This window comes from Tachypleus tridentatus, chromosome 1 (assembly GCF_004210375.1).
Source record: "Tachypleus tridentatus isolate NWPU-2018 chromosome 1, ASM421037v1, whole genome shotgun sequence".
Lineage (NCBI taxonomy): Eukaryota > Metazoa > Arthropoda > Merostomata > Xiphosura > Limulidae > Tachypleus > Tachypleus tridentatus.
In genome coordinates, this window is record NC_134825.1 from 83,871,424 (window position 1) to 83,886,611 (window position 15,188).

At 32.0% G+C, this 15,188-nt stretch overlaps 1 protein-coding gene across 3 annotated transcripts in view; it reads right to left on the bottom strand.

The window, feature by feature from the left end:
• Window positions 1-15,188, bottom strand: part of LOC143254038 (tRNA (34-2'-O)-methyltransferase regulator WDR6) — a 66,315-nt gene that overhangs the window by 23,549 nt on the left and 27,578 nt on the right. For all 3 annotated transcript variants that reach the window (XM_076508774.1, XM_076508787.1, XM_076508783.1), the window contains 2 exons: window positions 1,617-1,699; window positions 1,142-1,296 (listed from right to left, as the gene is read on the bottom strand). In XM_076508774.1, coding sequence (XP_076364889.1) covers window positions 1,142-1,296; window positions 1,617-1,699 — 238 coding nt within the window. The remainder of the gene's footprint in view (window positions 1-1,141; window positions 1,297-1,616; window positions 1,700-15,188) is intronic.

A 15,188-nucleotide genomic window follows, 5' to 3' on the forward strand; every position in this document is an offset into this window, starting at 1 on the left:
CTATTAGTATAATATTGGCATTTCACCCCCTACCAAGTGAACAATAATATTTTGTTACATTCTGAACTCCTTTTCCTATAAACCCAAGAGTGCATGTCTACAGAGAAATAAAATGTATTATTTTGAACTTAGTGAAGGAGAGGAAAATCAGTTCTCTTTCAGAAAATAAACAAATATTAATTATGTTGATTGCAATACAAACAAACTTCCTCATTAAAAAAACAGAATTATAAGATCAATGCAAAAGTGTATATATATTACATAAATAATTCTGCCTCTGAAAATCTAGCACAAAAATTTAGTTCACATGTAGTAATTAAATACTTTTACTTCAAAATTCCTTATGCTAGAATCCTTGGAGAGAGAAAGGCATGAAATAGTAGTAATTATATGCACAAACTATTCAAAATGAAATTTGTTTTGGTATCACTATTCCAAGATTACTTAGAAAGTAAAAAGTTAAAGTTAACTGTTAAAGTTTCTTTCACTTTTGCACAAAGAATAGTGATCCTAACATGATAAATGTTCAATAGCAGCTGCAAGAATTGGTTCTTTGGACAATTTTATTTGTGTGGTTTCACATTCATGCCTTGGGTGGGCATAAAAGTATAAGTTCTTATAGTGCACATGATACAATTAACTATTGTAAGATGAAGTTATTTGTTTTCTCTTTCAGTTTTTCTCACATATCTGAACCATGAAGTCTTTGTTCATACTGCAGTATATCATCTCTTAGTTATAAGATGCTTGGTTAAGTGGTACTGAAGTATAACAATAAATTAAATTTATATATACGAGCATGTATGTACATAATGATTATCAAACAATTACCAGTGTTTAACATAAAAGTAGATGATTATGGTCATTCTAAACCATTAACTACAAAAGACTATCATATTATAAGATACACTTCTTTTTCACAAGTAAAACAATAACAAAAAAATTAAATTCAAAGAAATGGTTGAACATCTTTTTTTAAAAACAACAACAATGAATATTTTTATAATTTAAACATCTTTAGTTTCTTCCTATTGTTGAACAAAAAATTTATGAAGAAAACACATACATAAATTATGAATCCATGAAACATTTTTATTTGGAACTCATTTCAAATGCTCTCAATAAAAAAATATACACTTACTTGAACAAGAAAATACTAAACATTTTCCAGTTATATTTCCCCAGCCAACCCAAAAACCACATGGTGAAACAGCTAAAGAACTATAAGACCTGAAGGATATATCTTGATAAATTACATCCCACTGGTCAGTGTCAGGGCAATATGTACAAAGGTCTCTGAAAGTTTTAATTTAAAAAATGTTATCAATATTTTATGATATTTAACAATTTACAAAAAGTTAATTTAGATGGCTCAAGAGTTACAGGTGGGCTTTCACCTAACAATGTTTTACTACTCATGGTTAAGTGCTATTAAAATTAAAAGAAACAGATTACCTTAATACATAAGCTATTTCAAAATCATTAATAAGATATTTTGAATAAAAATTTCATATAAAAATTAGGAAACATAATCAGTGACAAAAAAAATTATGAAAATATATTATTTTCTTTCAGTTAAAAATAACAGCTAGATTACAGAAAGATGGAAGTCTCACCCAGCATCTGTGCTAACAAGAACAGAATATTTCTGCATACTGGAAATGAATGCCACATTTCGAGGAAAGTCATCATATTCTTTCTGGAAATAAAAATATAATATTCACCAAAAATATTCCTTTATAAAGTCATAAACACCCTTTAACCTGCTTTTAAGGGAATCTTTATAATAACCTAGCTATTAAAATTCAGAATCTATTGTTTTACCTATTATAGAAGAAGATTTTTTTCAGCTTTAATATTTGAAAGTTTATTAAATACACTGACTGTTTTTTGAAAGAAAAACACATTTCGAGTAGGCACTTACTTCCTTATTATGCAGTGTTATATGCTATTAAAGGTCATATTTCCAATGTTTATAATCAAGGTAGCTTAGAATATTATGGTAAGGGTGTGTGGAAGATCCATATTAACTAATAATCAATACAATGGTAGTGATGTCTGTACAATGCACATTTTTAAAAGAATATCCTAAGCTACCTTGATTTCAAAAATCAACCAATAACAACAAATGAGTCTGTAAGCACAGTGATGGACAAAAGGTATAGATAGACAGTCAGTGATTAAAAGGAAAAATTCAAGTGTTTATTTTAAAAAATTCATTCAGCATTCAAATAATATATTTATTACAAATCATCTCAAGCTAGGATTCCCAAATAGAGAAGTGCATGGAATGCAAAAAGAAAAACAATGAATAAAACAGTCATTATAAACATAAAATATTCAAAACAAAATTTATATTAGTATGTGTGTTTTTCTTGAAACAAAGCAACATTGGGCTATCTGCTGAGTCCACCAAAGACAAACAGTAGCAGAAGAGGGTAAAGTCATGGCCAAAAAAAAAATTGGTATGAATTTAACTGCAGTAGAAGTGATAGACATAATAATTAACACAAGCCTAATATTAATATGTTAAAGTAGAGTAAGACTAACAGTAGAAAACAGTAAAAAGAGGAATAATTTATTCCATCAAAGAATGGTTCTGAAGTAATTGAATCAGCCATGAGTGCATCTTGACAAAATGAACAGATGATATCTGAAGTATGAAGAACAGATGATTACCAAAATAGCAGTGCAGAACTGTGGTAACACAAACCACAAATTGAGAGAATTATATATGTAATACTAGTGTAATAGTAATAGAGGAAGGTAGTTTGGCTTGTCAACTGAAATTCTAAAGCAATTGAACAGGCCTAAGAGGACTTTTGACAAGAAGATAACTCTATGGCATTCATATTCCTAGAATCTCTATATAGTAAAGACGTTGTACATACATTTAACTAGTTCTTAATATATACGTTATTTTGCAAACAAGTAAAGTTTGTTGATTTTTGAATTCATTGCCAACAAGTCACAGACACCTACTGTAGAAGAATCCAAGATACAACAGCAACCACAGTATATATTTATGTTATAAACAAGTATAAGTAAAAGCCTTTAATTGACAACTGGCTAATATAACACAACTTTAACATTTAATGGTGAGCTATATATGACGAGAGATTTATGAAGTTGTTTCAGTAAGTAATTTCTTGAATTTCTCTGTACTTGACCAAGTTTTAGAAAGAAAAAGATGTGAACATAAACTTAAAAAAACATGATGAAAACTATGGTTTTCCTATACTGAAAATATATTTGCTAAAGGTACTTACTTCCTTTCACATAATAGTTATTCTAGTTCAGTGCTGCCCTCTGTATGAAAAAAAAATCCATGCAAAAAGCCTTCTATCCCCCCTTCATTAGAACTGACTAATTCCAATGTGTCTCTCATGCAATTCATCATGCAACAATGCTCTACCAACAAGAGTGCAGTATACTTTCATGAAACATGTGATTCCCTCTATTCAATTCTACTGAACTATCACTTCGAGTTTTGGAAGAAGATGAAAATGTCAATTTTCAGTTGGGAGAAAGGGTGGGAAGTGTGAAAGGAGGTAAGTACCTATCAGATATACATTTTCAGTGTAAGAAAATGAGATGAGATAGTAAGATTCTAAGATTTGATATGTAGGGAATAGCAACACTTTTGAACCAGGTATATTCTTTGCCCATTGTATAAAAATTTGTTGTATGTATGGATTGGAAACACAGGAGCATGTCCAACTGGGAAGAAACTATGGACAGAAAGTAGTCCAAACCATACAATATTTATAAAACTCAATCCCAGAAATTATAAAAGTGGGGAAAATAAAATGGAAGTACGCCTATGTGTAGAGTGGCTAGGGTGCAATGAACCATATGCTAAAAGTGAACTACATTCAAAACCTATGTTGCTGGGTACCAACATCCACATGGGTATAGTAAAGAGGATCACACAACCAGCAAGTCACAACAATTCAAAACCCATTTCATTAACCCATTAAGAAAGATGCTTCCATGGTCCATAACCCCCAGTGGCTTGGAATTGGAAAGTGCTAAAGACACTCAAACTCTTCTAGAAGAAAAGGGGAGTAAAATACAGTGAAGAGTCATGAGGAATGAAAATGGATGACAAAGATGAAACACCAATAAAAAAAGTAAGGTACTGAACTGGGTGAAAAGACACTTGAAACAATGGAGGAAAATAATAAAGAGGAAGAAGCCAATGAAATGAAGAGCCAAACCCAATTGGTAAGGGAGGAAGAAGAAGGAACAAGAACAGAAGACAGTTGTGAAGGAACAACAGGGGAGTTAACAGATGCCACAGAAGGAAGCAATGTGGGAAATACAACAGATGAGAGCACATACAGGTCACAGAAGTAAATTCAGATCAGGACTAGGATAAAGATGCAAAACATAAGGAAAAGTTGCTCAACATAAAAGTTTTCACAAACTTCTGATGTGTTAGGGAGGAAAAACAATATGGAAAAAACCAAAAATATATAGAAGGACAAAGAATATGTGAAACATTCATGTTGAATAACACAGACCACTGGCATCACAGACAATTAGATGAAGGAACAAAAATATCAAGGAACACTGGGAAAGTGGTTTGAACATATGCAAAGTGAGGCAGTGCAGGACCACATTAACATCCCTATCAGGAAAATCAGCCTACCATGATGGATGAGAAATTTGAAAAGAACACATCCACAATCAAAGTGTAGGAGAGGTAAATACTTGCAGGATCAAAAAAAATTAAAGGTGTGGGACAGAACTGCCCAAACATTTGAGAACAAGGTGACAAAGTTAAAAGAGGAAATTTGCATGAATAAAAACAGTTGGTTGATCAGAAGAAACACCCTGGACGAAAACACCAATGACAGAAAAATTTCAGTTGCATTGAGGAACTTCGATATAGGTAGTTCAAATGAAACAAGCCAGACAAAAAGCTAAACATCAGGAGAAACAGGATCACCTCATCAATGACTAGAAGAATACCAGGCATTAAGACAAAGAAGGGTGGAAAAGAATGGATGTAAATGAAAGGAACAATAACAGAGAAGAAAGCTGGAGCTGGAGAGGCTGCAAAAACCACAGCTGTGACAGCAAGGAAAGAACTATAGGAAGGACTGAACACAGTGTGTCAAGGATGATCAAAATTACTCAGAGAAGGAGGGGAACTGGAGGACAGATAAATGTATAGGTCCAATCCTGGTTGAAAACAAAGATGGAGAGAGCAAGAAAATGAGGAATCAGCAACCAAATCCAAGGCAATTAGTGGTTAAGAAACGTAACACAAGCCTCAATATGAGAAGTACCCCACTGGAAAATAAAAGGATTAAGAAATAATATCATTGAATAAATGTTGTCTGGACAGGAATCCAATTTATGGTAAGAGCAAAAGCACCCAGAACATGATACAAATGATAGGAATATTGAGCATTCAGACCCATAGAAGATCAAAAGTATGAACACAGGGGATGGAAAATAGGTGTTGCTCTGATGATCGAGATAAGAAACTACTGAAGGAAAGTTAGAATAGATCTTCACTAGATGATTTTTGGCCAGATGGAGAAAACAAACCAAAACTCAACTTACAGCAAGAAGCTTCAGTACGTTGATAAGACCTTGCAGCCACAGCCCAAAACCCAGAAGCTTCCTATTGATCAACCCATGCCTCCTGTGCCTGAAGGGATGTATCCATGTAATGTATAAATCTGGATAAGAAAGAGAAAGCAAGACATACACAGATATGCAAGTTCTGTCTAACCACCAACACCAATCATCAACAAGAAAAGGAGGAAAGGTAATAACAGTTGACAAAGAATCCCTTAGAAGATTCCACTGGTCATGAAGAGCCCATGAAAGAGTTTGATATAAGGGGATAAAAGCTCCCATGGAAGATCACATCCCTAGTAGCAACAGAACGTCATGAGCTGTAATAGAACTGAAACCCCACTTAACAAAGTTGAAGAGGAGAAAGGCAAGTCCGATTGAGATTATGTAATAAAACAAAAAACCCAAATGGATAAAATACTGGATAGGTTACAGTAAGAACTTCTGCAACTTCATTGACAGCTCATTATAGACAGAAGCAGCTGAAAAAGGTAACAACTGGATCAAGAAAGAGGCACAATTGACAAAATATTAGAACATTCAAATAACACTATGTAACAAAATTTTTACTTTTTCTTGTTCCTGGGTAGAAAGTGTTATTTCCCAATTGCTTATACCTAAAGTAAATGGAAAAGACCTATTTTTCTCATCAAACTTTGCTTTTGTGGCCTGGAAGCATATAATGAAAACATGATGAAAGACTATATTTGGGGGCTGATACACGAAAGTGATTTAAGTTACAGTCACAAATCTCAAAAAACTACTCACTTCTAAACATTTTTGTTCATTTTTGTACAATTTTATTATAAATACATATAAATCTTGATTCATATTTTGTTTTATTCAGACCTTATGTAAATGAAAATGTGCAAATTTGCCCATTTTTACAGAGAAATTAGGTTAGTTTCTAAATTTCATTATCCAGATGACAAAAGCAAAGTTTGAAGGGAATTATGGCCATTTTCTGTACTTTTACAGCATAAGCAATTAAGAAGTAACACATACTATCCAGGAACAAAATTTGTATCACATAGTGTAATCATTCATACCATTCTTCTTTGTCATCAACAAACCTGGAAAAAAAACTCACCTAAGGGTGAGAAACAACTTCAAGAAAAATGGGGCAAATTGAAAATGGTAATGATGTGGAGCAAACCTTGTACAAGCTGCCAATCTCCAGTGTGGCACAAAGAGAACAAACAACCTGGAATAATAGTTTGTGTAAAGATGATGAACAGGTGCAACAGTCTTTACAGACAGAAAATATTTTACCTCCTTGGACAGACACAGGCTGGAAATCATGGAGAAGAAAAGGTAACAGAGAGAAATGAAATGATAAAAGAAATAGTAAGGCAAATCCTCTGATAAAACTCAAGGTATGTATGGAACTGTAAGTGAAAGATCACTAAAGGGTAACAATATAACATAATTAAGCTCTTATTTGACTCTAATACTCTGGTTAGTCTCCAATACTGTTGATGACATGCCCATCAATGTTGAATAAAAGAACAAGATGAGATACCTCTGGAGAAGGACAGGAATGGGTAGATGTGGACCAGGACAGAAAAAAAAAAGACTAGGGGCATGTTAGTGACTACAACTGTGAGAAATATACAACCAGAGGAGAGGGTCAAGAGTTGATGCATAGATTACATACAAGATTCCAGAGTGTCAGATACATGATCAAAAACACATCACCAAAAAACAGAAAATTGGGAATTGTATAAATCTTGCTGAAAAATGTTGTATTAGTTTGGATTATTTAGAAGGGGTAGAGAAAAATATGACTACATCTGGCATTTTAAAAAAGCTATCAAATCTTAATCAGCCTGAACAGTTTCAGCTTGTTCAGGAGGATTAGTGGAGCAAGCTTATGAAAAAGAGGTTGACCCATAAAACAAACAATCTCACAATAAATAATAACAGAAAAATCCTATAATGGGTCTGCCAATTTGCAGCCTGTGAAAATAATGCTAGAGGTATAACACCCAAAGTGGGAACATGAGCCTCAGAATTCATTGTAGAAATACATAATTCAAACAACAAGTGTTTAATATAAAATATTCAAGGGTGAGAAAATAAAGTAAAGACTGGGAAATTAAGTTAAATTAAAATATTTCTTCAATGTGAAGAAAATAATAATAATGAAGAAATCCCACTTCGGAAATTAAACAATTACATCGTGATTACATGAAAAACACCAAAAGAAAAAAATGTCTCAACACAAGTACTGCCAAATGAAAAGTGACAGTTTGGTAAAATTGAATAGAGGGAGACACATGTATCAGGAGACTATGAGACACATGTATCAGGAGACTATGAGACACATGTATCAGGAGACTATGAGACACATGTATCACGAGACTATGAGACACATGTATCACGAGACTATGAGACACATGTATCACGAGACTATGAGACACATGTATCACGAGACTATGAGACACATGTATCACGAGACTATGAGACATGTATCATGTATCACATGACTATGAGACACATGTATCAGGAGACTATGAGACACATGTATCAGGAGACTATGAGACACATGTATCAGGAGACTATGAGACACATGTATCAGGAGACTATGAGACACATGTATCAGGAGACTATGAGACACATGTATCAGGAGACTATGAGACATGTATCAGGAGACTATGAGACACATGTATCAGGAGACTATGAGACACATGTATCACGAGACTATGAGACACATGTATCACGAGACTATGAGACACATGTATCAGGAGACTATGAGACACATGTATCACGAGACTATGTAGCACTCTCATTTAGTGATGCATGATAAATGTATTGAAATTCATCAATTCCAATGGAGGAGGGATAGAAAGCTGGTGACATAGAAAAAGACAGCACTGAATGAAAATAGCTATTAAATTAATTAGTTACAAGTCAAACTTAAGCAGAATATGTTACTACTCAAATTTAGAGAAAGAACTTAAACTCATCAAACTAAAGTCTTGAGATTGAGAGAGAGTGAAAAGTCTAAGAGACCATAGCATTATATATCAAATTCTATACTAATGACCATCTCAAGAAGTAAGTGCCACCTGTGTCATTGCTCGTCAATCCTATTCAAACATGATGGAAGTTACAACCTCAAGATTTTACCAATGAAGTACACTGCATTTGACTATGCATACAAGGTGCAGCTCTACAGTTATACCACCCATGCACAGACATGGTGTTACTTCCAAGGAATGAGAAAAAAATACAAGTACCTAGAACAACAGCAACTTGACAACTCTTTTGACTGTCAATTTTGTGAAAACCAAATATATTCAGAATAAACGAGAAATGCTGAAATTTCTACATTAAAATAAGAAGGCAGAAAAAAGCATAATATGTTTAGATACAACATTCTTCATCTTCCCACATTTGTTCAAATTTTGTTCTCAAACCTGACAACTAATTTTAACTTAAATTCAATAAAAATTTTACACATGCAGGAATAAAGAAGTTCTATATAACTTTCCATCATTCCTATAACTACAAACAACCTTTTAAAAAAGAAATACTATTCATAAAAATCCTTTGACAAAGGTATAGTATATACACTAGAAAAGAAAACGCTCTAACAAATGAATATTGGTAAGAGTAACTTTGTTAATTATCTTTTAACACAAAATTAATACACAAAAACCCTTTAATCAATAACTTTGATAACACAAAATAGCAGTGCACCAACAAGAAAAATCATTCATACAAAACAAATTATTACAAAACAGATATACATATAGATCTGTTAGAGGAAAATTATATAGAAATAATTTTAATTTTAATAAAAAATAAACAATAAATAAATGAAAACCTTTAACACTTATAACTGATACAATTTCATAAGTCAAAATATCCTTGAAAAATAATAGTCAACATATTTCAAAATCACTTACATAAAATATCCCTTTTCACCTTAAGTATAAGTTAAGAGAAACAAACAAAAAGAGAAATAATATCACTCAAATAATCAGGACATAATGCACATTATTTAACTAAATAAACACATATATTGATTAAACCCTTCACACCCTAAATGAAACCACAAAATCAGACCATTTCAATACAGATATAACTGATTTAAAGTTGCTTAAACATAAACTTTTCCACTTTGACCAATGTGGTTGTTGGCATGGTCAGAACTACAGAGAAAGCAGTCAGGAACCTGTCCTGTTCTAACTCTCCCATAACCTTGTTGACCCACAAGATGACCAAAGCTCTGAAAGGTTTTGTTGAATTTAGGAAAGTGATATTTCCACTTTAGGTTAAATAAAATTTGGCATCACTGATGAATGAGTACAATGTACCTTTCAATGAAGAATATCAGGAGCACATCTTGGTGTTTCTTTGGCAACAAGGTTGAATCTTCTTTCTTGAAGTCAGCACTGATGGAATTAGAGTACAATAGAAGTTTGAATTCCATAGGACATACTATGGCCAATGGGAATTTCTGATCTCAGAAGAGAGCAGAACCAGCTCAATGACAGATGAAATGAACCTTCCTATATTCCATGTGTCAGCAGGCAATACATCTTTATTCATAGGCTTAGCCATAGTGAATGGCAAGTCAGCATTAGCAGTTCTGGAGATGGTCATGTCTCCATTTCGATAATTAAAGGAAGTCTAGGGTATACTGACTGTCATCAAAATGTTTTGCAGTAATTCTGAACAAAGCAAAATTATTTAGTGCTTGCTAGCTGATGATAGAGATAGTCAGAGAAGTTAAGAAGGAAAATTCTGGATTGAAACATAAGGATTAGCCAGATGTTTAAGTTGTAAAATGGTTGTAACTACTCAGTTACAACCATGTCCTGCTCTAAAATAACTTTTAGAGACGTCCAAGTGGCACAACAGTGTGTCTTCATAATTATACTGCTAGAAACCAGGAAAATGCATCAGGACTGTAGGTAAACAACACTTCCTACATGCTTGATCTCACTCAGATTAATTGATGACAACTTCTACTTCTAATCATCAGAATTCTTAAAAGTTCCTCAGAGACTTCTCAATTACAATTTTAGTATTACCCAGGTATCACCACAAAAATGTTACTTTCTAGTGCCAGTAGTACTATTACAAATTTAATTTTTATGCATTATAACTGCTTCCTGAAATGAACAAATTATAAAAAGATATCCAGAAAATGTGTGCTTAATGACTAAAAATATCTCATCAAAACCAAATGAAACACTGGGAACACCAAACTAACACTTACTTAAATAATTGTTGGAGAATTATATTTACTACTGATAAGTTCACTCACTCATGAATATTTCAATTTGATCCAATCAAAATATTTTATTCTTACCATCTAACACCACATTAAACTGTTTTTCTCTCAGACATAATGTTAATTTCTTGTTTACTCTTATCTTTCCATTAAAATTCATTATATGCCAAACTTCTTAACATCAAAACAGAAACATTCTCTCACAAGTATTAATGAATATAAGAGGTTCACTGTATCTTCAAACAATACCGTATAGGTCGGCAATCACAGTGAACTTCATATCACAAGGTCTAGACAAATCACACATCTAATCCTCTATTTCCATTCAAATGTTGTTTATCAGTTGCATTTTTTTGTATAACTAATTTATGAGTTATGCAACACTCATAAATGTCTATGTAAATTTCATACACATGTAAGACTACATGCATATTTATTTATACACGTATGTTACCATATACATGTATCATCATCATACACTGTCACATATTCTAGTAGCTTTTAACAGACTGCCTTGATAACCTTCTCTTATTACTTTCAGAAGCTAAGACTTAGTCTTCTTTGATAGTAACTGCTATTCTGTAAAGTGCTGGCATCTAGGAGCCATCAAATACACTTTTCCTTTCTATGTATCACAAAATAAATAATCACCAATAGAATTCAGAAAAATTAAGACTTTTCAGTAAAATTCTCATCAGCCAAGATAAATACCCATGTTGTTATCATTTTATACTCAGACTAAACAACTTCATCACTATATGAAAACATCACCCATTTTTCAAGTGATGGAAAAAATCTAGCAAGGACCAGCCAGTATGTACTGAAAAATTTTCATCACTTAGCTTATATCACCTCAGAAAATTCACTCTGTATAGCAGGGAACATTATTTCCTTTCAGTCATTGATTTTTCAACCATATGGTCATTCTAGCTAATGAAGTAACCAAATAGCAATCATATAATGCAGTACTTCTGTTGTACCATAAAATACCACCTAAATACTCAAAATATAAAGGTAATAATGCTCTTTTGGCTGAGTTTTTAAACTTATAGCTACTATATTCACACAAATTAATGATATGCTGAAACTGCATCTATGAGTTGCTAAGTGATCAACAACTAATCATAATTTCCTGATAGTTGACCAATTCCAGCCATATTGCACATAAGGCTAACTGAGACATCTCAGCAACCTGTCAAATATGTCTTCCACCTCTCACTTTACCCTTTCCTTACCTTGTTAATTGCTGATAGCTAGGTAAGTGCTTTTAGCTCTTTCTTCCTCATGAGGTGAATAGCATGACATAAGATAGCATTTTTTTCTCTGACTCATCAGTCTCAACTTCTCTCTCTTAGTAGAGCCAGTATACTAAATGTTTATATGGATGTAGATTGTCAATGTGTTTCACATGGTTCACATTCATTGGAATTCACAAGTCAACAAACCAATCTTTGAGAGTACAATGTAATGACTTGTCCAGCTAGATCAGAGTTCCTTTTGAGTCATTGTTACATACTATAGGCAAACTCAATCTCCATGCTAATAAATCATTTCCTTTACCATTTTCTTGTAGCACTTCCAACAACTAGTGCCTTTCCTAGCTGTTGTTGTGCAAACGTATATAGATCTTAACTACTTAATATATTCCTGTGGTTAGTGTAGTTCATATATCATGAGAAAGCTGAATTTTCCCACTCAAACTAAAATATGTTTGGTGAACAGCATGTAAATTCACGTTCATTTGTTCTGTACACCATCACAGCATATAATATTGGTTATTAGCTGCTTTTCTTGAAATGTTAATCATGACAAGTGGAAGGTGATACAAAATCAGAAATTGAAAAATACAAATCTGTATCATCCATCACCCACACAAGGACCATAAAAATATATAAAAACGTCAAAGACTAAGAGTGAACAGCAAAAGAATTCCTTCAAAACAACTATTAGTTCATCAATATATTTAAGGCTGGTATGTAGTATAGAAATCATGTAGCAGGTAATAAAATTTGACTTTACCATTTTTCACACTTAAAAAAAAATTACTCCAAAAGCAGACAAAAGATAAAGGTAGAAAAATCTGCAGCATAGATTGTCCAAATGTGTCATTGTAATGTAAAGTTCTCAGTTATATAAAAAAGTCATAAAGACCAAATAAACTATATCACAAAACAAACTAATGTTACTCAAGCAAACCTAACAGATGGCACCCCCAGATATCTTTTATGGAGTAGGAGGCATATTTCTTGATGCAAAAAACAAATCAGGCACATATATGCAGGAGATGATTAAATGTCCAGATGAATATCTATAGCAAACTATACATATCACTGCTTAGATATACTTAATTTCAATTTGGTCAATCCAAAAGAGAAAATACAAAAAATAATAATAAAAATATCTTCATAGTCAGTAAGAAAGGATCCAACTAATATTGTCAGAAGATTAGACACCAGATTCAAAAGTTAATTTTAGATAAACTATATGGAAAGCCATTGTTAGTTACTGAAACTAACAATAACAAAAATAGCATTATTACTACTTACATTATCTCCTGGGGTGCCAAAATCAATTCTGCAAAAGGGTTTTATGTGAGGAAAAGTTTAGAATTTTCTAATTTGTGTTATGACCCAAAGATATAAAATTTACTATAAAAAATGATGCAAAGCAGCATACTAAAAGAGGTAAAAATGTATTTTAAAAAAACCTTCAACAATGTCAATATTACAGCATGTGGAAGAATTCTTAATTCAATTCTAACAGTAGGATATTGGATGTCCTGTTAAATTTGAGATGTCATTTACAAAACATAACTTTACTCATTTGTTGTTCATAAAGATAAAATCACAATTTAAATTCTGAGTTAAAAGTTTCATTTATTAATATGTTTTCTTTCTGTTTATGTTCACATGTACTTAAGAAAACTTAGTCAGCACAATAAAAAAGAAACATCAGATAAACAGATTAATACTATTGTTGAACTATGTGCAAGTTAGGAAAAAAACACTTAATATACTTGAAATTGAGGTAGAATAAGATAAAATTAGACAATATCTAAAAAATCATTTCAAAGGGAAGAAACTGCTATCAAAATATAATGAATGTTCACTTGTTAAAATCTTGAGTGTGAGCCAAAATTTTATTTGGAACAAATTTTCAGTGACATTATACTAGAACAGTGTGAATGTGTATCATCTGTCATGTCTGTAAAGCACACTCTCATATATGTGTGCTTTGTAAGTGCTGTGAAATCCAAAATGTTTTTTACTTCAAGGAAGATCAACATCATTTTGCTTGATGTAAAGTTTACCAGCACAGAAATATTCAAGACTGATCTACAGATTAACCCTCTTACCACGAGCATTCTTCACTGCATTTGTAATCAATAGAAAGTCAAAGTTTTCATCTATAAAATGACATATTATATTACATTGTTTTCTGAACAGAGAATTCTCAATTTTTCTTTCAATACAAACTTTGTTCTCATGGGAAACATATCAACTAGCTTGAAAAAATTTGTAACAGCTATTGGCATATAGATATAAAACCAGAAATGTTGAGCATTGTCAATTTTTTTTTACATGTTATTATTCTATGTTCTTTGGTGCATTATTTAATGAAATAAAATCTATTTAGTGCACAACTACCATTATTATAAAAAGTAGTATTAAATGTCATTGATGGTTGACAGCTAAAATGGAAAAAAAAAGATAGGTATCTTTATTTCTTATTTTTTCATGTGCATTCTTCATTTATTATTATAAAACTAGCTAAAATGAAAAAAATAGAAAACTCTAGGTTACGTAAGGTGAGATCAGGTAAAATAAATAATAATAATGTTTCATAAGAAATGTACAAAAAGTTTTGGGTAACATAATTCAGCAGCATTAACCTGAGCCCCAGGTTTCCCAAGAGATTTATAACTTATAATGGTGCAAATGGTAGTTACATGTGGTTCAAAGGACAACAAACAATAAAATTCGAATATAAATAGATGTATACTGTTAAAAGTTTAAAACTACTTACAATAAACAAACACAGTTTCATGCTACAACCTGAAATCATTTTAGAAAAAAAAAAATGGGTAATTTTGATTTATTTTGGTAGATTTAGTTTTACTGAGAACAAAGATTTGAAATGTATTAAGGAGGTTTTAAAGATGAAAAAAAGGGTTTTTAATCTTAACATGAAAATCACTTTGCACTTAGAGTATTAAAACAATAGACTCAATATATAATCACAAAAAATTTATTTGTAATTTATTAAAAACACTTCACCCAAAAAAAATTATTTGTTGCATGGATAAGACTTGTGTACTGAAAGTCTGCCAAATTTTATGAAGGTG